The sequence below is a fragment of the Perognathus longimembris genome, chromosome 3 (genome assembly GCF_023159225.1).
Source record: "Perognathus longimembris pacificus isolate PPM17 chromosome 3, ASM2315922v1, whole genome shotgun sequence".
NCBI lineage: Eukaryota > Metazoa > Chordata > Mammalia > Rodentia > Heteromyidae > Perognathus > Perognathus longimembris.
In genome coordinates, this window is record NC_063163.1 from 99825844 (window position 1) to 99848805 (window position 22962).

The 22962-nt window shown below is 48.9% G+C and overlaps 1 protein-coding gene across 1 annotated transcript in view; it reads right to left on the minus strand.

Moving 5' to 3' along the window:
* Positions 1 to 6290: 6290 nt before the first annotated feature.
* The window catches only part of Glb1l2 (galactosidase beta 1 like 2), a 39306-nt gene continuing 22634 nt past the window's right edge, over positions 6291 to 22962 (minus strand). Inside the window, exons 7-19 of the mRNA XM_048343598.1 lie at positions 20381 to 20462; positions 17185 to 17255; positions 15253 to 15337; positions 13310 to 13447; positions 12373 to 12453; positions 11133 to 11239; positions 10425 to 10565; positions 9809 to 9880; positions 9459 to 9537; positions 7717 to 7804; positions 7331 to 7442; positions 6737 to 6853; positions 6291 to 6492 (exon numbers count right to left, since the gene is read on the minus strand). Of these exons, the coding sequence (XP_048199555.1) occupies positions 6406 to 6492; positions 6737 to 6853; positions 7331 to 7442; positions 7717 to 7804; positions 9459 to 9537; positions 9809 to 9880; positions 10425 to 10565; positions 11133 to 11239; positions 12373 to 12453; positions 13310 to 13447; positions 15253 to 15337; positions 17185 to 17255; positions 20381 to 20462 (1260 nt within the window). The 3' untranslated portion in view covers positions 6291 to 6405. The remainder of the gene's footprint in view (positions 6493 to 6736; positions 6854 to 7330; positions 7443 to 7716; positions 7805 to 9458; positions 9538 to 9808; positions 9881 to 10424; positions 10566 to 11132; positions 11240 to 12372; positions 12454 to 13309; positions 13448 to 15252; positions 15338 to 17184; positions 17256 to 20380; positions 20463 to 22962) is intronic.

Below are 22962 nucleotides of genomic sequence, written 5' to 3' on the forward strand. Positions count from 1 at the left end.
AGGCCGCTGGGTCTACCTAGAGAGATAAAGCTATGATGTCCACGGTGACTCACTGGAACAAATGACTTTTGTGGGGTGACTGGCTAACCCATGGATTGTTGAGGGGCATTTTTGTCATTTTAGCTTGCCTCTTGAGAGCACCTGTTAGTCAAGACTCCTTTCTTTGGGTCATGTCCCACAGAGACGAGCACTCAGTGGAGGGACACCTTTTTCTCTGGCACTAGGACATCTGTAGTCACCTTGTCCATGGGGGTCTGGGTACAGGGGGTCACAGTTCACAGCACTCCCTGAACTTACAAAACTTATCAGGCCAGTGTCACTTAGCATTAATCAGTTCATGGCCTCATTCCTGGTCTTTGCCCTCACTACGTCACTGGAAGAACCTTCCCAATCTGCCAATTCCAAAGGTGGCCAGTCCAGGCATGGTGGCTCAGGCCTATAATTCCAACTACTGAGAAAGCAGAGAGAAGAGGATGGTGGTTTGTGGCCAGTTAGTCTCTATCTGAAAGAAAAATAAGCCAGGGAGGTGGAAATTAAAAGAATTTTAGCCCAAGGCTAGGAGGCAAAAGCACAAAATTCAATCCAAAAAGTAAATAAATAAATAACCTGAAAGCAAAAGGAGCTGGAGGTGTCCCCCATGTTGTAAGCGCACTCACCAAGTAAACATGAGTTCAATCCCCAGTACTGCCAAGAAAATAAAATTTTTAAAAACAAAACATTTCTCCAAAGAGATTCCAGGGACTCCAACTTTGAGAAATTTCTGAAAGGACTCAGTATGCCCCACTGGCCATTCCTCCTCTGCCCCGCTCTGAGGGGAGCTGACGCGGCTGTCATTCCTCCCCTCCACACAGGACCCTCCTTCTCAGACCCTGATCTTGGCCTCCCATCCTATCCCCTCAGCTGATGGTCCCTCCAAGTCAGACTCCTGAGGAGCCACCATCACCTCCTTTCTATTCTGAGGGCTTCTTCTAAGAGAGTCCAGCTTGAAGCCAGGACACAAAGGACAGAGAATTCTAAGCACAGAAATCCCAGACCTGGTGTTCTCTCCATCTAACATGACCGCGGGGCCTGAGACAACTGAGGGCTGGGGGTTCCAGCGGCCAGCAACACCTGTGCCCAGCTCGCCTTCCTAGAAGCTTCCTGCATGGATGGGGCCGTGAGAGCAGCGCCTGCAGGTACTGATGTCTGTGCTGGAGTGATGCTGGGGCTGGGAAGAGAAGTGAGACGACCCCCCCCCCCCAACACACACACACACACTGTCACATGGAGCTTGGTACCTGCTGGTTTCCTGCTCCTGGGCCCAGCCCAACCACACAGCATGGCCAGCCAGGGAATTCTGAAGACCAGAGAGCAGCCTGGGGCATCTCCGATGCTCCGTCCCCTCTTCCTCAGCATCTGCTCTTCCTGAGAGCTGCTCCCAACCCAGACATACCTCCGGCTCTCCTCTGGTTCATGTTTACAGAGCATAAGGCTGTCTTGGATCCCAATTGGCGCCCAGCCCTGCATAGGGGAGCCCAGGCCTGTCAACGGGCGCCCCCTGTACCTCAGGCTGGGTGGGAGCAGAGCCCCTTCCTCTCTCAACCTGTGTCCCTCAAGCCTTCTCCTCCTCCAGCACCGGCAAGGAGGTGGGCCCAGAGCCAGCACAGGTCATCTACTGACCTGGACCAAGAACCACGTGACCCCGTTGTCCACACACTGCCTCCTTACTACCCCTGGGCTGCAGGGCCCCTTGCCTGGCCTAAGCCAGGAAAATGTGATATCCTCTTCCTGGAGCTCCTGCAAACCACAGACCTCAGGTGGTGGGCAGGTGGAGAGCTCTCCAGCCAGGAGAGTAGAGGGAGACCAGGGTAGTCCCTAACTCTCTCCTGCCCCTGGCTTTGGTGAGAGTTGGATCAGTAGAGGGACTTAGGAAAAGGCACAGGGTTAGTTGAACCCTGGGAGGAAGAGATCTGAGCACACACTGCTTAGTAAATCATTCTATTTTAAACACAACATGAGAAAGAAAATCTCCTTTGTCCCTAAGTTGGGAGCATGAAGAGGCCGCCAACCTCATGTCTAGCTTCCGCCTCTCCACCCCAGAGAGAGGAGTATGCCAGGAGCTGCTGCCCTGCACAGTAGGGAAAAGCATCTCCCTGGTCACACAGGCCCTGGAATAGCCCTGGGTCTGGGGCTGCATCGCACCCCCTGGTGGCGATCTCATTCATGCTCCTGAAAGTTGGAAGCACAATTTTCCTTCCAAGTGGAGGAAAAAGGAAAGGGCCAAGCCCACTGAAGAGGTGTTTATTTTTTAACTGCTAACAACCCCACCATTCCATTAAAAACTCACAGGACAATTCTGAGGGACATTGAGAACCCACTCCTGGGTGGATAGGTGGGTTGGATGGGACTCAGTCCACAGATCTAACATTCACCATATAGCATTGGCTGCCTATTTTGAAACAGACTTAACTTCCCACAGTACTCATGAAACCATCCAAAGGAATCGATCCCAGAGCCACCCGATAGGACGTTTTCCCCAACCTCTCACACTTTGGATGTTGCTTTGGGAAGTGACCCCATGGTATCAAAGTGGGGTGACACATAGGAGAGAGTGAGGAAGCATGCACAGAGCATCCCTCCCCTCAGATGAGTGAATTTGTGACTGGGCGTTCTACTGCCTCACTCATGGAAACCAGCCCTGAATGCCAAGGTCAGTTGGCTAGCCAAAAAACCCAGGGCTCATTTTCAGGAAATTGATAATGAACAAAAAAAATGAACTTTTTTTTTTTGGCAGATGCTAGTTCAGTTGTTTTCACCTAATATCCTCTCTTAGCTGCATGTGTATTTATTTAATTATAACTCTGATGGGCTGCAGCCTTCATCTTTGTTGAGAATAAGTTTGTTACACGCCAGATTTGGGTCCCTAACAACTTGTTCTCCAAACCCAGTCTTCTCCCTGCTCCCCTGCCAGCACCAAGAGTGAAGCCAAGAGTCCTGAGGGCAGAGGATGGGGTGAGGGGGGAACCCCACAAAACTGCACCATCTGGTCTTCTGTTTTAATTTAACTGTATTTAATTTGTTTTTGCAATTAAAAGTCAAATGTGGTTTTTAACAGTCCTAATCCTATTCAGCTCGGCCTTATTTTTTTTTCTTTTGTTAATTTAATTAACCATTCAACAAATATTTAGTGGGTGCCAACCAAGAGCAGGCATTATGTTACAGCCAGCAGAGTAGTGAATAACAAAGCTCTTGTATTCATGAAGCTTACCTTCTCTGGAGAGGAAACTCCCAACAAATAAACTTTAGTTTATTACAGGTGATCTATTGTAAGGAGAATGGACCAGAATCAAGGGGGTGGGGCATAGCAGGGAGAGGGGCTGAGGTTCAACACAGGGTAGTCAGAAAGACCTCCCTGATAAGATGACGTGGAACAGAGCAGCAACCACCAACATGTAGCTCCACCAGTCAGGGCATCCTGAGGAGAGAACTCATGGATGCATGGTCTTAGCTCAACAACAACAAAAAAACTGATGTTTGCCCTACAATGGTGGGTCACACCCATCATCTTAGCTACTCTAGGGGCTCAAGGTTCAAAGCCAGCTTAGGCAGGAAAATTTGAGACTTTTATCTTCAACTAATCAGCAAAATGCTAGAAGGAGAGATGTGGCTCAAGTGGTAGAGTACCAGTGGTGAGTCAGAAAAGCGTCAGAATGGCAGGTCTTAAGTTCAAGCCACACACACACACTCCCTGATGGAGGTCAGGGTGGGGTAGACATGCAAGGAAAGAACCAAATCTCCTCACTCTAAGGACACAAGCTTTGGAGCAAAACAACAGGGTTATGTATTCCGGATGTTTATAAAAGGTAGAGCCAAGAGGATTTGCTAAGGAACTGGATATGATATAAGAAGAACCAAAAGCAAACAAACAAACAAAAAACCAAACATCTGAAACACAGAAAAACAGAATTTCTGTTCCTTGATATGAGACAGAGTATAGTAGGGGTCATTGAGGAAAAGTGGATTTGGGTTTCAGATGCTATTCGACATATGTAAGAGACAGAGGGGTGGTGAGGGGCAGCTAGCTGTGCATACACCTGGAGTGAGGATGAGATGGACACTGGATGTATTACTGTTGAGGCTGTTAACAAACCCTCACACCGTGAGCTTGGACAGAGGAAAGAGTGAGCCCATAGGCCCCCAGCACTCACCAGTTGGTATATGAAACTGAGACTGGGCCCTACTATGTGCAAGCTGTGTCAATTCTGGAGAATAAGTTCTGCCAAGAGATGCTTTCGTAGGGAAGCAAAGACAAGAGCACGCTGCTGAGGAAGACTGCTCCTTACCGAGCCAATGCATCCGGGTTCCGGCTCTCCTAAAACTGCAATTCAGGTAAATCTATCTAACGAAAGGATTCACTGTAAGGTTCTCTTCAATTCCAATACCTGTCACATGTTTCCAACAGTCTGGTCCACATACAGCTCTTTGGGAACCCACTCTGATGTTACACAGGACAAAGTGTCACTGTGACACTGCTCTCTGGCTCAGGCCATACTCAAGAATCCTTCACGTCATCCTCATTGTAGCCTGATATTTGCTATTCCCAGGCCGCTCAGAAAGAGCTGGTGAGTTTGGGCACAACTGGGACCGAACCCACCTTCCTCTACAGCCACTGACCACAGCCTCTACTTCAATAAGCTCCATTTCAGACTAGCATGGTGGTGCACTCCTGTTATCTCAGCATTCAAGACGGAGGCTGAGGGAGGAGGTTTACAAGTGTAAGGTTAGCTTGGGCTGTACAGTAAGTTCCAAGGCAGCCTGGCCTACAAAGCAAGACCCACATATAGAAAAAAAATATATTTAACTCAACATTTCTGCCCTGAATGGGCTCAGCCCTCTTGGCCATCTGGTATGGAACAAACTGGGTTCTGGGCTCAGTGGCAGCACATCACCGTGCCCCCTGGCACAGATCTAGATCTTAGCCACAAGCAGGTGCCAGCCTGCAAGACCTTTAGCCCGCTCTTCCCCTGTCCAACTTGACTGAAGGCCTGCATGGGCTCTATGATCAGGTGTGTGCTATTTTACTTTGACTATTCCTCAAGATAATAAACATCAGATGTTCTGTCCCAAATGAATGAGTGGACTCACAGACGGCACTCCGGGTTGTCTAGCACATTCTTAGCCCTGCCCACGAGCAGGAGACTGGATTTGTACCTGACCTCTCCTCACCAAGGGACTTCCAATGCAATGACATTTCCAGGAGAATTAGGAGGTTAGGAGGGATAATAAGAACACAAGCAGGGGACATCCATAGGTACTGGGAGGGTGGCACTAGACCCTGGAGTGCCACTTTCTCCCTGTGGCTCTGAGTAGAACAGATGAGACTGAAGACATTGGCAATGAGTTTTTTGATTGAACTGTATTGCATTATTGCCAGTTTAGGCAGCAAACCTGAGACAAACCATTGCACTGAATCTCTAAAAGAAGAGCCTCCAGTTTGGACATTGAAACAACATGACAGAAGGCTAGCTCTCCTCCCTGTTGCTTGGTCACCAAGAAAAGAGTCCATGAAGCTGAAGGCAAGGCCTGAGATGGGTCTGTAGGCCTGTGGCTACTCTAAAACTCCTAGAATAGATACCATCAGACCCAATGCCACTTAGCTGGGACTTCTGCCCTTTTCCTACCAAAACTCTGATATGGAGTGGTTTCTTCTGGTACCCACAATCCCTCCTTGGTCACTATTCCTCCTCATTGAGTATAAATGCAAGTGCTCTCATTCCGAAAATAAGTGGCTGAGTATTTTTGTTTCTCTTAAGCTCTGTTTGCCCTCCTACCAGATGCACTAAGAAGGGAATGAGGAGAAAACACATGTGTTTCTCAAATAGAGTTTCTTCCAGGATCCCAGAGGCAGCTGGAGAGTGTGATGAAGAACGAGTAAAGTCAACCTGGGTGAGAAACACCCACTTCCCTATCCTCTACACACAGTGCCAAATGCACCATTTCAGGAGCAAAAGAGGCCATGGTAGCCCCAGCCACGCCCTGCTGGACACATACAGAAAGCCCGTGTCCAGCATGCCAGCAGCAAGGCATCGCTTCCAGGGCAGGCGTGCCGCCCACCCAGCTTCAGCACCTTTTCTGAGGGCCTCAGGTTCTAACTCCCCATCCCCCTTAGTGATCTGACCAAACACTTGTATCCTCTCAGAGACACCCAGCCAGCCTCCTGAAGAAGACCAGGGAAAGCAGCAAAAGGTGCCATCTGTCACGCCAGGGGGAGAATCATCTAGATATGAGGAAGTTCTCCATCCTAGGCCACCCCACCTTTCTCTTCGGTCACCCAGGTGGGGGGGGCTGGCTTGGCTTGGCTCCCTGAGGTGGTTATTTAAAGAGGCTCTCCCGTAGTGCAGGGAAAGAGGGACCGGAGACTTCCACTCAGTGAACATACTGGTTCCTGCCCAGGTTGGGGGTGTCAGTAGACTGGACCACAGGTCCTGCCTTCATCTCCTCAAAAATGATGACCTGTGGGAGAGAGCAGGGCTAGGCTATGAGGTCTGTCCTGGAAGCAGATGGGGGAGCTGTGAGGCATAAGGTTGAAAGGAAGGGTTTAGAAGCCCAGCTAAAAGAACTAGGGGACTAGACACTCAACACCACAGAAGAAAGAATAGGTTGGTTGGGCTCCTGTCCTCTCCCCCAACCCTCGATGCCAAGGAGGGAAGGGATGGAATGAGCTTCGCCAGGAAAAGAAGGTTGGCAGTGTCCCCACCTGGTTGATTCCTTTGCTCAGCCAGACACCTGGGAGGTAGAGGGTTTCCTGGGGTCCGATGTTCCAGTAACGTCCAAGGTTTTGGCCATTAATGAATACAACCCCCTTCTCCCAGCCCTGCCAGCAGAGTAAGAATGGTGTTAGTTTAACATGAGAGCCGTCCAAGACAAAGCCACAGCAGTAAAACCCAGAAGCAAGGCCATGTGCTCTCCACTCATCTTCCCAGAGACAATGCTCAGCTTCCCAGAGACAAAACGAGCAGACATTTTGACAGCCATAAAAGTTCACATGGGTGTGCTCTCTGCATCCCACCCCACTAGCTCAAGGACTTCCAGACAGGGCACCCAAACTCACCCTACAGGTAGGACATGGAGCCCCAAGAAGCACGATTACATGGTCTTGTGCTTTGAGCCTACTCCCCACCCAGAGAGGCCCCAGAGTCCTGTCAGATAGGGACACATAAGGACAAGGAAGCTTCTGGGCCCAGATACTAACAGAGTGCTCCATCTAAGCCAAACACAGGGGCTTTAGCCTAAGAGCCCTGGGCAAGAGAAGGATGAGGAAACCAGAGAGGGAAAGGGGGAACCTACAAACCTCCATCTTCAGGAACGTGTCAGAAGGGGAAAGGCCAACCGACAAGCCACCTAAGAAGAACGCGGGGTAGGTAGGAGTTTGTGGGAGAGTGTCCCATTTGTTGATGTCCAACCTAAGGGCAAGACAAGGAGGGAGAACAGTAAGAAGGGGTTTCTCCAGATGTATCGAACTCCTAAGACTCAACCCACAGGCATGGGGGCAAGGTAGCATGAAGGCATGGGCCTAAATCTGAAAACATGGATTCCAGTGCCAGTCCAGGAACAAGTGGCTTTGGCCTCCGAAGCTGTTTACAGGCCTGTGGGATCCTGGCTAGGAAAACCAAGGCCCTCTTTGTTCTGGCTATGCATTCTCCATGAGCTCATACTCAGAACAGAGCAGGGACCCACCTCTGAAAGAAGTCCTTTTTCATATCCAGGCTGTAGATTCTGAAATTCTTCAGGGGAGAATCGTTCAGATAGAGATTTCCAAGTAAGCCTGTGGGAAGGGGGTGAAGAAACATGAGCTAGCCCAAAGTCAGGGCAAGAGAAGAAAGGGCAGGTGATCTGCCTAAGGCAAGGGCCATGCAAGGAAAAGTTCCTGGGGGAAAAAAAATCAAGATTTTTCTCCTGAAGCACTTGTCTGAGAAGCTCTGCACAGAGAGAAAAAGCCTCACTAGAGATGATGAAGGGATGACAAAGAGCAAGACAGTATTTTCCAGGCCCTAGAATTTGTCCCAGAACAGTAGATGTATCCATATACAGTGTGAGCCAGCAGAGATGTCATGAAGATGAGAATAGCCTTTGGCTCCTCTGGGAAAACCTCTGCATGATAAAGAGGTGACAAAGTCTACTTTCCCAGTGTTAGTAGGAGCTCAGACTAACAGACCTTGAAACTCAACCAGAAATCTTCCCCACAGCCTAAGATTAAAGACATATGTTAAGAGTATTTGAATTGAAGTAAATGACAATGTCACATGGGTATCCATTGCATGCACACACCCACACATGTTCCCGGAGGAGAGCTCTGTGACTTTAAACACTCCACTGTGGCCCAGAGGACCAAATTCCAGAGGGTCAGGACAGGCTTGAGAACGATCCCACAGAAGCAGAGACTGGCAACAAGGGTAAGGCAGCTAGGTCCTTCCATCCTCCCCCCACCTCACCTATCCCCCCGGAGAACAACGGAAATGAGATGAGCTCAGAAGAGGAAGCCCTAGGGAGGCACCAAGTCTAGAAAGGAACAATGAGAACTGTCTGGGAAAGGAAGGCAGGCCTGGTTGGTTCTAGAAGCTCCTCCAGGCCCTTGTGGAGAGGAAGCTCAAGGCAGAGCCACATTGCTTCTCTAGAAGATGTCAGAGACTGGGCAGAGAGGAGAAATGCAAGCTCCTCCACTACCAATGGCAAACAGCTGCCAGGAATTGGAAGTTCATCAGTCTTCCTCTCCACAGTAGGAGGTCATCTGATCTGAGTTCTGTTTTATAACTTGTTTGCAACCACATTTAGATAGATAGATAAATGAAAGGAAGAGCTAAATTAAAGGATAAAAGATCAAACAGCCAGAAAACAAATCAAGTGTATAAGTGGGATATGCCTAAAGGGGTATACCTACAAAAGGCATTTTGTAACTGTATGATTGTATGCTTCCTCGTCCTCACCAAAGAAATATGACAGATGGGCTCTCTGAGAGGATCAGAGGAAAGAAATGCAGCATGGGAACCAAAGAAGGCAGAAATCCTATGTCCTTTAGATTCCTGTATAGCCCATTCTTGGCTCCTCACCCAACACCACCCTCACATACAGACAGCCTCCCACTAACGCAGCAGCCCAGAGGGGTCCAAGAGGTCAGTTCAGGGTTCCTGTGGATTCCTGTCCAGCAACATGGACATGCGCACAGTGCTGGCCTCACCTAGCCTCACATGTAGATTAAACCAGTCTCTACCAGTCTGCCATGGCCTCTGTGACCCAGCCCCCTTGCAGTGGGTCTGCACAGCCCAGGCTCCTGCTATGGGCTTCCATGACTCAGCCTTCTGCAATGGATCTCTGTGACCCAGATCCCTCAACATGGTCTGGTAAGTGCTAAATGGAGAAGAGATAGTCATATCTGTGAGGGACACTGGCAGCTCTTCTCTTGGTTTATGCGAGGACCCTACCTTTGCGCTGATCATCAATATTGCTCCCATAGTTGACTCGCCCACGATTCTCCACCAAGATCCTCAGCACGGTGTAACCCTGCCAGAAACATAGTGGCTAATTATGACTGCCTGCTAACCCAGGCATGAGGTCACTACTACCCCAGGGGATCTCTTTGTGACCCTCAGTTCTTCCCTATATTCTAAGGATGGGCGAGCCTAGGCTGGTCAGAAAGCCACACTCATCTCGCTCCATCTGCAGCTTGTGGTTAAGGCATTTCTTGTCTTCCAGATCTTCCTTTTTGATTCCCATCAAACTTTCTTGGAATCAGCTAGGGCTAGCCAACACCCAGCTCCCTGGGATAACAAACCTGAACCAAGGGGATAAAAATCTTCTTCGTTTTATAGTCCAAGAATCCAACAGACACAGTGTTCACAAATACCTGCCAAAATGAGCAGATGGAAGTACATCCATGGTCAACAGGAGTGGGGGGAGGGAGAGAGGGACCTCTTTTTTTTTTTTAGTCAGTTGTGGGGCTTCAACTGTGGGCCCAGGCACTGCCCCTGAGCTCTTCAGCTCAAGGCTAGTGCACTACCACTTGAGCCACAGCACCACTTCCAGTTTTCTGGTGGTTAACTGGAGGTAAGAGTCTCATGGATTTTCCTGCCTGGGCTGGCTATGAACCGCAATCCTCAGATCTCAGCCTCCTGAGTAGCTAGGATTCCAGGCATGAGCCACTGACACCCAGCAAAAGGTTCTAGGCAGTAACACAAGCATCATCCTGTGCGTGTGCCTAGGAGGAGGCTTGGGAGGTATAGAGGGAAAACAAATACTGTGATCAGAGCTGAAAAAACAACTGCACAGCTGACAAACACAGGTAACTTTACATACTGGCAACAGCCGATCCTAAGAGCTGAGCAAATGAAGTGCATATGATAGGACCTGGTCACTAGACAGCTCCAGCAACTAAGGAAAGATGTTCTTACCTGCCCCCGATCATACGCAACACCGCTGAGGACACCAGGTGAGGTGATGGTGGTCTCATACAGAATGTACCCAAAGGCCTGTCCATTCCCATCATTTACTGGCAGGTTCTCCATGTTGATCGGGTTTTCAGACTTGATTGGCTACATACCAAAGACACAGGGTATGCCCAAAGGACAGGCTGCTGCCTTAACCTCACCCTGTGGCCTAGAAGCCAGACAGTCCTGTCCTGGGAGGAATGGAAGGGTGGGGGGCGGGGCAGCAGCAGGCAGATAGAGCTTTCATCTTTCTAACTTCTCATGGCATCATTAGCCTATGGATTTCCAGAGTCACAGGGATGAGGAACAGAAAGGGGGCCTATCGTAAGAGAAGGGAACTTGACAGTGAACTGGGCTCCTTAACCTGCTGTCATTTCTGCAGGACAGCATTTCCCCATTGTCGTATCCCAAGTTAGCTGCGGGAGGTGCCCTTCTCCTCCACAGGGCAAATAAAGAGAACTCATCTGAGGCTGGAGGAAGTAAGTCCCCATCATGTCCAAGTTCTTCTGTTCCCTCCTACCTGTGTTCCAGCACTAGTTTATTCTCATGTCTCTGAGTTCTCCAGTTGGAGAACAGACCTCAGAGTCCTCCAGAGAAGCTCTGCCCTTCCCAGCATCCCATGTGAAGAGTGTCTCCCATTGCCTGCCCTCTCTCCCTGCCCAGTTCACTCACCTCCCCCATGTATTTAAGGGCATCCCACAGGGACAAGTAGAAAGAGGGCATCACTGGCTCATAGGACATCTTGGGAAGAAGTTCTGGTGGAGGAGGCAGAGGGGCACCTGCAACAGAGAGACAACATGGCCATTCTCCAAGGACTCCAGCTCCCACTCATGAGCCAAAATCAACAAGAACCTCTTCTCCGTGTGTGCTTAGAATGTTCTAGGAGACAAGGCCTGGGGAAAGGAGGAGACTTTCTTACTCCTCCATAAAACAGGAGTATTTGCAAGGAGTATTTGCACCTGTTAAATATAAAGGTGAAACCGGGCACCAGTGGCTCACACCTGTAATCCTAGGTACTCAGGAGCCTGAGATCGGAGGATCACGATTCAAAGCCAGCCCAGGCAGGAAAGTCTGTAAGACTCTTAACTCCAGTTAATCACCAGAAAACCACAGTGCCACTGTGGCTCTAAGTGGTAGAGCGCTAACCTTGAGCGAAAAAATGCCCAGGGACAGCAGCACCCAGGCCCTGAGTTCAAGCCCCATAACAAAGAAAGAAAGAGGGCTGGGGATATGGCCTAGTGGCAAGAGTGCCTGCCTCGGATACACGAGGCCCTAAGTTCGATTCCCCAGCACCACATATACAGAAAACGGCCAGAAGCGGCGCTGTGGCTCAAGTGGCAGAGTGCTAGCCTTGAGCAGGAAGAAGCCAGGGACAGTGCTCAGGCCCTGAGTTCAAGGCCCAGGACTGGCCAAAAAAAAAAAAAAAAAAAGAAAGAGAGGAGGGGGAGGGAGGGAAGGAAGGAAAAGGGAGGGAGGGAGGGGGAGGGGGAGAAAAGAAAAGAAAGAGACAGAATGATAGGAAAAGAAAGAAGGGAGGGAGGAAGGGAGGGAGGAAGGGAGGGAGGAAGGGAGGGAGGGAGGGAGGAAGGGAGGGAGGGAGGGATGAAGGGAGGGAGGCAGGGAGGGATGAAGGGAGGGAGGCAGGGAGGGAGGGAAGTGAAGCTTGCAAGGTGCACAGTTTGATGACAATAGTCTTTCAGACTTTCTTTCTGGTAGGGGGGTAGTGCTGGTTATAGAGCCAGGGCCTTGCACATTCTTGGCAAGCACTCTGTCATTGAACTACAAAACCCCAGGAACAGGGGTTGAACAGGAATCAGCTTCAGTTCAGGTGAGAGAGAAAGAAGGTCAATCTAAGGTCCCAGAATAAAAACAAGGGCCCAAGCAGGTGCCTGAGCCCACTGTTTGCGCGTACCTGAGAAGGAGCCAAAGAAGTCTCGAAGCTTGGAGTACTTTGCAGTGTAATCTCCGGCCTCTGTTAACACAGCATCATAGTCTGCAAGATACCCATGGCCCTATCAGGATCACTCCTGTCTCCAGGATAGTGCATGGGGCAGCAAAGGGGGAGGAGGAGCTGAGGAAAGGTAGAAAACTCCGCCCAGCAATTTTGAAGGCAAGCACATTCAGTATGAACCATTCAGACAAAAAGATTCTCAACTACATACTATAAAAGAGTATAAAAGCTGCCCATAATCACAGTACACCACTAACTTCCTAGTGGTAAGTAGATAAAATGAGAGTCCCCTCTCTTTGGAGAGTCTCAGTCTCAGGGAGGGGGGGGACTGGGGGGGGGGGGCCCGCGGGGGGGGGGGGCCGCGGGGGGCGAGGGGGGAGGGTTCCCTTCCTTGCTCTAGCTCCCTTCCTCCAAAGAGGTCTGTCAGCAGGGTAGGAGGCTCGCAGGCTGACACCAGTGGCTGTAATCTCGGCTGCTCTGGAAGTTCAAAGATGATTCAAAGCCTCTGCTTTCCCCAAGCACTTCATATTCAAAAACACTGAAGGTGCTACAAGTTGTCCCTAAAGGATTCTGTATTTAAAAAAAAAAAAGCCCTGATGGCGGCTGTTGACTCATGCCTGTAATCTTAGCTACTCAGGAAGCTGAGATCTGAGGATCAGAAGCTGAGGTTCAAGGCCAGCCCAAGAAGAAAAGTGCTTGAGATTCTCTCTCCAGCTAATCAACAAAAAAGCTACACTGGAGGCATGGTGCAAGTAGAAGAGCACCAAGTATGGGGAAAAAAGCAAAGAGTAAGAGTGCAAGGCCCTGATTTCAAGCCCCATAACAGTCCACCCCAGTAAGCACCCAGCCCTGTTCATGCCAGGAGAATGAAAAAGGACTGATATTGAGGAATACTTGCCATAGCTGGTGACGTCAGACTTATATTCATGAAAATGCATGGCTCCATTGATAAAGCCAAAATTGGTGCCTCCGTGGAACATGTAGAGGTTGATGGAGGAGCCGGCATCGATAATGGCAGACACTGTCTCTAAAACCTCTTCAAGATGAGGGAAGAGGAGAGGTGTGTGTCAGGAGAAGGCAGAGCCCAAGGCAAGTTGTTGAGAATCTCTTTGGTTTCCTCACATTCCCAACCCGCCTCGAGGTCCACTTGTCTCTCTGTCCTTCAGCCTCCATTAAAATCCCTACCACAGCTGGGCGCCAGTGGCTCACACCTGTCATCCCAGCTCCTCAGGAGGCTGAGATCTGAAGATCAAGGTTCCAAAGCAGCCAGGACAGGAAAGTCTGTGAGACTCTTATCTCCAATAAACCATCAGAAAATGGGAAGTGGCGCTGTGGCTCAAAGTGGTAGAGGGCTAGTCTTGAGCGAAAAGGCTCAGGGATAGCACCCAGGCCCTCAGTTCAAGCCCCACAATCAACAATCCCCCCCAAAAAGAAAAAAAAATCCCAACTACAGATTAGGGAAGAAGAAAGGAAAAGTGGCCTCCTGTCCCCATACTCCAGTCAAGTCTATTAACCACAATGTGGACAACCTATACCCGGGCTAACCACCCCTGCCAGCCGGCATGGTGCCAGTAGCTACTGATAAAAATGCCAAAAGAGAGATGTGTCTTTTCCTGCTTCCCCAGTCCTCCTTGACTAGGAAAAGAACCAATGAGGGGAAAAGAATATCCGAGAAGAAAATGGTTAACAAATTATGTATTTTATTCCTGTAAATACAAAACTATGAACTCAACAATTACTTGTCAGATTGGCAAATACTGAAAATCAGTTTAAGTTGGGCATCAGTGGCTCATATCTGTAATCCTAGTTACTCAGGAATGCTGACATCTGAGGATCCTGGTTCAAAGCCAGCCCAGGCAAGAAAGTCTATGAGACTCTTATCTCCAAATAACCATCAAAAAGCTCCAGAACTGGAGCTGTGACTCAAGTGGTAAAGCAGCCTTGTTCAATAAAGCTAAGAAACACTGCCAGGACCCTCAGTTCAAGCCACCTGGGTACACACACACACACACACACACACGCGCGCGCGCGCCACAATACTTTGTTGAGCCTTCAGGAAATGTGTGTTCTCAATAATCCCAAACAGAAATTGCTACAGTCTTCCTGGAGAGCAGCTTGGTGAGAGAGAGAGAGACAGAGAGAGAGAAAGAGAGAGAGTATATATCTTTATATATGTATATATATTTGTATGTGTATATATATTGCATTGATATAGCAATCTATTCCTTATCATAGGGAAATAACAAAACAAATATGCAAAACGGAGTTTTAAAGAGTGCTCAGTCAAATGATAGTCACTTAAACAAAGACAGGAAACAGCCTAAGGGTTCATCAATATGAGACTGAATCGATGAATTGTAGTTAAGTTCAGTCATCAGTACAAACCAGATTCTTTGTACTCCTTAAGACAGTACATAAAGTTAAGGTTCAGTAGTACTGAAAGCTGTCCACATGTGCCAGTAAGAATCCAGCATGTGACAAACAGCAGGATCTAGAGCTGTATTTATTTCTAGCTCTATCTGTACATGCATATAGGTCTATAGCTAGAGAGAACCAAGAGCTGCCCATACTGTATATGTCAGAACATTTCCCCTGGGTTCTGACAATCTTATTTTGACTTTTCCGTGTTTCCTGAATGTTTGCGGCAAGCATACATTTCTGTATTACAAAATATACAGAAGCAATGTTGAAAAGCCCTAGGTTCCCTTCACGTGTCAAGACAAATGACTGACATACCAGGAGCTGACTGGTAGTAGCACAAATGATCCAGTAGCCCTGCTCCCTGAAGCTCTGTTCACTAACCATCAAAGAATCTGACACTCTGGGATGTAAGATACTCACCGGAGGAGTCCAGGATATTGTGCGGGCCTCCCCATGAGTCGAACCATCCCGTCCAGTACTCGGTCACCATTTTGGGCTGAATCCCCTGCGTAAAGGAAAGTGAGAGTCAGAATAGCAGGCTGCCCAAATGGGGAAGAAGAATGCCATTCATGGAGGGGACCCCAGTATCTCTGTCCCACCACCCCTTTTCTGGCCCCACACCTCTTGCCTGAGAAGCCTCAGAAGTAGAGCACAGATGTGGTATCATGTGCCAGGTGTGCCCTCTACAACACTTGCAGGTGAAGTTCAGAAGCAGCTACGAGAATTAATATATAGACTGATGGCTTAATGTGGCTCCAATGATGAGTGTCACCATGAAGAAAATCATGTGGACTTGGGGGGAGTGGTTTTTTTTGTTTGTTTTTGGTCAATTGTGGAGCTCAAACTCAGGATGTGGGTGCTGCCCCTGAGATTTTTTTTTTGCTCAAGGCTAATGCTCCACCACTTTAGCCAAAGTTCCACATCTGTTTTTTGGGTGGTTAATTGGAGATAAGAGTCTCATGGACTTGCCTGCCCAGGCTGTCTTCAAACCACAATCCTTAGATCTCAGCCTCCTGAATAGCTAGGATTACCATGCATGAACCACCAGTGCCCAGCTACAAATCAGTATTCTTTAGAAGTCCTTTCCTACATGGGCTAGGTTGCTTTCTTGATTAAGCCAAGCTTTGCCTGTGGTCTTGGGAAAGGAGTGTTCTGTCCTGGATGACTCTCTATCTGCGAGGCATGTCACAGACGCACATCATTCATGCTGCTGCTTCCCTTCATCCAGAGGCATTACCGGGATGCAGAGCAGGCCCACCTCAAGTCCTAGCAGAAGCAGAAGCTTGCAAGATTGGACCAGAAAATGAGGGTCCTAATGACCCATTATTCATGGCATGAGCTCTATAGCTCCTGTCTGGGCATAGCGACTCCTCCAGGCTGGTGCTTCTATCAGCTTCAATGCCAGGTGCTTTTCAAATGTCACTTCACGGATCTATGAGTTAGAATTCCCGTTACCCCCAGTGAACCAACCAAGACAGAGAAGCACAGAGAAAGGCTCAGTGATGTGTGCAAGGCCACACACTCAAGTGGCTGGATGTGTACAGGGGCAGCTCATAGCATCCATGCTTCCCTTTGGCAGGACTCAGGTACAATTTGACTTAGATGGTGCAGCTATGTATATCCTCAGCCTACAGGGCTTCGCCAGGCTGTGGTGACTTCATGTGGATGAAGCTGAGCACCTGACTCCTGATAGTTGACTCCATGGGCTACAGGTGTGCCCAGCTCATACCTCCACAGTCATTCTGTTCATGGTTCATAGACCCACTGCAAGACCCACTGCTCTGCTCTTGTTCTGGACACCAAAGGGGTCACGTAAGAGGGGAAGACAATCTAGGGGCTTTCAGGAAGCCAGGGTAAGAGGCTAAGCCCTCAGTTCTGCAAACAGGCTACAGCTTGGCACCTATCACATCTGTTTTCCTCCGTATCTCACACTAACCTCCTTCTAACTTGGAATACACCAGGCCTCCTATCTCATAAATGACCCCCCCCCCAAAAAAAATTTTTTTTCCATAACCAGAAAGGCCTTAGTGGAGAATGTCAGACACTTTCTAGTAAGAAAAGGGACATTTCTCTTCTCCTTCAGTCTCCCAAAACAAGGCTTGAGTTCATGGAGTTCACAAATCAAGAGCTTCAAAAAAGCCACTGTTAGAGGCCTCAAATCATGTCCACAGTGCATCAACCAGCATAGCAAAACTTCAGAGTGGTTTCAAAGCTGCTCTTCCTTCAGGCAGAAAGCCTGGGGGAACCCAGAGTCCTTCTCTCCTTTCAGAGGAACCCTGGGCACAGTATCTTGGCCGCAGAATCCTGCACTCTCAGACTAAGAGGCCACAGCTTCCCCTAGGTCACACTTACCTGCACGCTTAAGAGAAAGGTTGTTAGTAACTGTAGCTCGTTTTGTGACTGTAAGTTGATGGTGGCCAGCACTGAGAAGAGAAAGGAAAAGGGAGAGATAATACTGCATCTTCAAGTCAGGAAGATTTTCTGAGTTAGTTCACATGTGCCTCAATAAACCCAACACAATAAAATCAACTCGTCTGGACATTGTTTCCCACCACCAACAAGAAGGTAGCTCTTTAGCAGCCAGAGAATAATGTTATCCATCTCGAAAATCCCACCACTCAGCACAGAAGAGTCATGTGCTTAGCATGGACTTAATTAAAGGCATCATTCCAGGCAGCAGGTGGCACCAGGTGGGCCTGTGGAGGAGAAGGGGAAGGCACGGACAGAGCATCCCCCCGCACCCCCACAAGGGTCTAATCAGCAGGGTTGGAGACAGTAAAACTGCACTGTCAAAACCTAGGCTCCATGGTTTCCCTCATTTGTAATAACTAGTACATGTCTAGGATAGTCCTAGCAGAGGATCACAATAGCTATGTACGGGGGCTGGGGATATAGCCTAGTGGCAAGAGTGCCTGCCTCGGATACACGAGGCCCTAGGTTCGATTCCCCAGCACCACATATACAGAAAACGGCCAGAAGCGGCGCTGTGGCTCAAGTGGCAGAGTGCTAGCCTTGAGCGGGAAGAAGCCAGGGACAGTGCTCAGGCCCTGAGTCCAAGGCCCAGGACTGGCCAAAAAAAAAAAAAAAAACAAAAACAATAGCTATGTACGTATGGCCATATAAAGTGATGCTAATTGAAATCAACTCTAAGATATGAAAACAAAAGGGGTTTTTAGGGGAGGTGCTGTTGTTTTTGTTTTAATGTCATGTGTGAGGATATTTCTTTTTTCCTTTGTTCCCCCCCCCTTTGGTTTACCCCCCGCCCCTGTTGTCACTGTTTTGGATTTGGGTACCCTGTGTCTTATATGTATGTGTATCTGATTTGGAGAAGGGAAGGGGAATAAAATAGTGAGACAAAGGATAAAGGGAGGAACCAATGCAACAGACACTATGTTGGAAAGGTTACAACTTGGGAGGGAGGGGAGTTGGGGTCGGGGAGGGAGGGAAAGTGGGAAAAACAAGGGAGGGGAGTAACAATGTTGGACAAGAAATGTACTCATTACCTTACTCATGTAACTGTCACCCCTCTGTACATCACTCTTACGATAAAAATAAAATAGAGCAACTGGTAGCCAATGGAGGAGGAGGAAGAGGAGAAGGAAGAAGAAAAGGAGGAGGAGGAGGAGGAGGAGGAGGAGGAGGAGGTAGAGAAGGTGAAGGAGGAGGAGGAAGAAGCAGCAGCCACCACAGCCCTGGCTTCGCAGGACTGCAGAACGTCAGTAGCAGTCACAGGAGGCAGTGTCACCTTGTAGAAACAGCAGGAATCACTATGCCAGGCAGGAACCAGCCCTCTGCTCATTTTACTGGGGACAAGAGCCTTCTCCTCCCTGTTCACCTAACAGTCACACCCTCAGCCAAACACATGCCAGGTGCTACTGGATGAGTTGGAGATAAAAGTCCCTGTGGACAAGCAGGTTGGTCTATGGGAGGAAATGCTAAAGAAACAAGAAGAGCAGAGAATATGCTAGGCAGGGGCCATCTTGGGAGCACAGAAAAGCTCTGCTGCAATGGACAGGAAGGCGCTCCATCTTCAGATCTCCGTCCTTGGGGATCAAAGCTTGAAAATCTGACAAACAAACAAATGGCTGCAGGGGCTGGGAATATGGCCTTGTGACAAGAGTACTCGCCTCATATACATGAAGCCCTGGGTTCGATTCCCCAGCACCACATATATAGAAAACGGCCAGAAGTGGCGCGGTGGCTCAAGTGGCAGAGTGCTAGCCTTGAGCAAAAAGAAGCCTGGGACAGTGCTCAGGCCCTGAGTTCAAGGCCCAGGACTGGCCAAAAAAAGAAAAGAAAAAAGAAAGAAATGTACTCACTTGACTACCTTATGTATATAATTGTATCCCCTCTGTACATCATCTTGATAATAAATTATTTCAAAAAAACACAAATGGCTGCAAAGCTTAGAAGGCAAAACAGGGCAGGAAGAGCTGGAGAGCCTAGGGTGCAGGGTGCAATTGTCAACAGAGAAAGCATCGCTGTTAAGGTGGCCTGCGAGGACAGCCATGCAGCCCTGTGTAGTGAGTGTAAAGTTCCCCAGGCAGCCCTGCTCTGTAGATTTAGGAACAGCCAGGAATCTAGGAAAGTGGAGCGGAGTGGGTAGGGAGGAGATGAGCTCAGCCAATTCTGGCAGCCATGGGCAAAAATACAGAAGAGGCTATGTGGGGAGGCTGCTTGGAAGAGACTGTGGGTGAAACTTTAGAGTAAGCCAACACAGGAGGCCATACGGAAGGATAGGCCATGAGGGAATCCATGGAGGGAGGCCATGTGTGAGAGGCCATGTATGGAGGCTGCACAAGGTCATTCTCTGAATGTGTGCTTTCCTTTGGGACACCTGGGGCTCACAGAGAGGACAGAGATGATTTGAGTATTTTCAAAGGCCATAAAGGCTGTTATATGGAAGGAAGGAGAGAGAGAGGGAAAGAGGGAGAGAGGGAAGGAAGAAGAGAGGGAGGGAGGGAGGGAGGCTGGGAGGAAGGGAGGGAGGAAGGAAGGAAGGAAGTTGATGGAGGAATCCATGAGGAAAAAAAAAGCATGCCTTATAAATGATGCTACAAAACACAAAGGCACTACAATGGCAAGAGGGATGAGGGAGGATGTATTTCAGTTTAGGTGTCTTTTCATTAGAAAGCTAAGGATAAAAGGACCAACAGATGTGTGTCAGGGGCAGAGGGGCTGAAAACGACCATAAGGTTTGGACTGTGTCAGTGAAGGGAAATGGACCTGCCATTTGCTGATAAGAGAAAGCTCAAAGCTGGGCAGCATCAGCAGAGAGCTGGCAGTGCCCCGCCTGCTCAGTAGACCAGGGAGCAGACACAGCCCACCAAGCCACTGAGCTCTTTGGAAGCCCTTTTGTAATATATTCGCTTAAAAAAAAAAAGAAAAGAAAAAAGAAATGGGCAATAAGGGATGGCACAAACCCCCCCTGGTCCCCGGATGCTGGCACACAAGGAAGAAGAGAAAGCAGGGAAACTCCTGCTTGTGCCTCGGGCCCGCCTGGGGGACATGTGCAGTGAGGCCACCCACACAGCCTCCCTGTAGTTACCTCCCTGGACCACTCCCTTCATCAGGCCGTCCTTGTTGTCTGACGTGAAGAGCAGCTCTATGATACCACGGTTCTCCAAGGCCTAGGGGCGGGAAGGGAAGGGGATAAAAGAAAAGTTAAGGGCTGAGAATGTGGCTTAGTGGTAGAGTGCTTGCCTAGCATGCATGAAGCCCTGGGTTCGATTCCTCAGCACCACATAAACAGAAAAAGACAGAAGTGGCGCTGTGGCTCAAATGGCAGAGTGCTAGCCTTGAGCAAAAAGAAGCCAGGGACAGTGCTCAAGCCCTGAGTCCAAGCCCCAGGATTGGCAAAAAAAGAAAAAAGAAAAGTTAAAGCTTGTCCTCACTTTTCCAAGTTTTTAACAGCAGCATGCTCTGCAAGTGGGACAGCCTGAAGAACAAGAGGAAGAATCTAACTGAAACATGTCTCTTGTATTTGGTCTGCACCCACCCATCCTCAGCAAAGCTCTGATAAAGCTCTATCTCTTTCCTGTACCGCAGAGCACTGAGCTGCTAAGCCATTTACACTTCCTAGCCAGGTTTACAAGAGGCTGGCTCAGGAATTAGCTACCATATTACCACCTGAGAAATACCTGCTAGGCTTCAGTGTGTCAGGCATCCAATACCATCAACCTCCCTCTTATCCATAGCCTCCTGTCTACCCTATGCTGAGCCAGTGAGGGCTTGGTCTAGGGCAGGGCCTGAATGGCACAGCTGTGCCTTACGATGTGGCCTCTGTCCACGGCTGCAGTGCCGGGAGGCTGCACGCCTGTGCACAATGGGATTGTCATAGCTCAGAATAACCACTGATCACCTCACAGCATGAACTGTGGTGCTAAGCACTCAAAGACTCTCCGTATTATTCCATCATCCCAAAACGGGGATTTCATTCCCCATGGGTCACAGAAAAAGAGACTTTTGGCAGAACTCAGAATCTGTCCACCTGCCAAGGTGTCAGCCAAGGTGTCACCCATGAAGCTCTGAGCTTCTTAGGCTCAGATATCACCCCACATGATCCCTGTCGATATGATGACAAGGTTGTTTCTTTCAACTTAATTCTTTGCGACATAGGGTTGGCAGAGATCATCTGATGGGTGAATACACTCTGTGAAATCCCAAGTGCCGGTTAGGATGGAGCAGTGGATACTCCAATTCTCAGGGAGGACAGAGGTTGGAGAGGGTACTCTCCAACAGAGATAAAATCTTCATCAAGGACCTGGCCTGCTTCCATAGTCATTCACTGACATAGAATGTTTACTTAGGTTCCCACCATATTTGCATCTGCTTAACTTTTCACTCTGTGAGAGACAATGACCTGTTTCCCCAGCAACTGATAAGCAGTTAGGGGCTCAGTGTCTTATTCCACCTCTTTGCTAACAGTCTTTAAAAAAGCCATTCTTGTCTCCATTCTGCACACTATGAAACCAAGGTGAAGGGTGAAAGGTGAAGGGATTTGCCCAAGGCAATGCTGGTAGGGGCCATATCTTTACCTTCCTTCTGCCTCTGGGCAGTTCAGTTCATGAAAGGTGCTCCCAGAAGCTTCAGGATGACAGAGGCTGATTGTTGGATACTACTGAAGCATGGCAGAGAGGGAGATGTCCCCCAAGGAGCTACTCCTGCTACTCCCTTCCTCTGCTGCTTGGTGGAGCCATCCTTTACAACTGTGTCATTAAGTAAACAGCCACTAATAACCACTCAAGGGCCCCAGAGATCATCTGCCGTGAGCACAGAGTATAGCAGAAGAAACCTACAAATCAGTTGAGTTTTTCTAGGTAATTCAAAGAAAGAGGAAACCAGATATCAGCTCAATCCAGGCTGTTTGCCTCTTTGCAGCTTGAGGAATGCCTCCCTTTCCAGACACAGCCTGCACCCTCTGAGCAGAGCTTTATGCTGGTCAGAAGGAGGCAAGGCAAGGAGATGACCAACCAGAGTGCTTGTTTCTGGTCTGCAATAAATCTGATGGTGACAGCAGGAGGTGATGCCCTGGCCATCAGGGGCCAACACCAACTAATGGATTCAGTTAGAAAGATTCTCCACAGCCATTTAATATTTCCTTAATTCACACTATGGCCAAACCAAATAATGATTCTATCCGTCATTTACTTGCACCTACTGCATATTTGGGGCTGTCCTGGGGGCGGGGGGGAGGAGGGGACGGGGTGTCACGTGACCTTTCACAACCTAATTCAGAGAGGCAGATACTCTTTTAAGTCCCATTTTTTTGTAGAAGAGGGCAAAAAAAGAAGTTTGGAAACAAAATTCAGGCATCTGTTCAAGCCTCTAAGCTGTCAAGTGGAAGAAAGCACACGTGAATGTTAAACTGTTGGTTAATTAAGTGTCATTCTAGGCCTGGGGTCCTGTGATGTACCATGTGTTATTGGACCAAGTCGTTCTCACGCTTGGGCAATCAGAGCTCTAAGCACTGGCTCAGAGAGTCTTACGCTCACCGTAGTCTTCGGCTGGAGCATAGGAAGCTGTGCGGCCAGCCACTGTAGGAACCGTGTCTTTATACTGAGAGGAGGAAGACTCTTTAAGAAGCCTTCATCATTACCATTCCTTTATTCTCAGGCCTTGCCACACCCA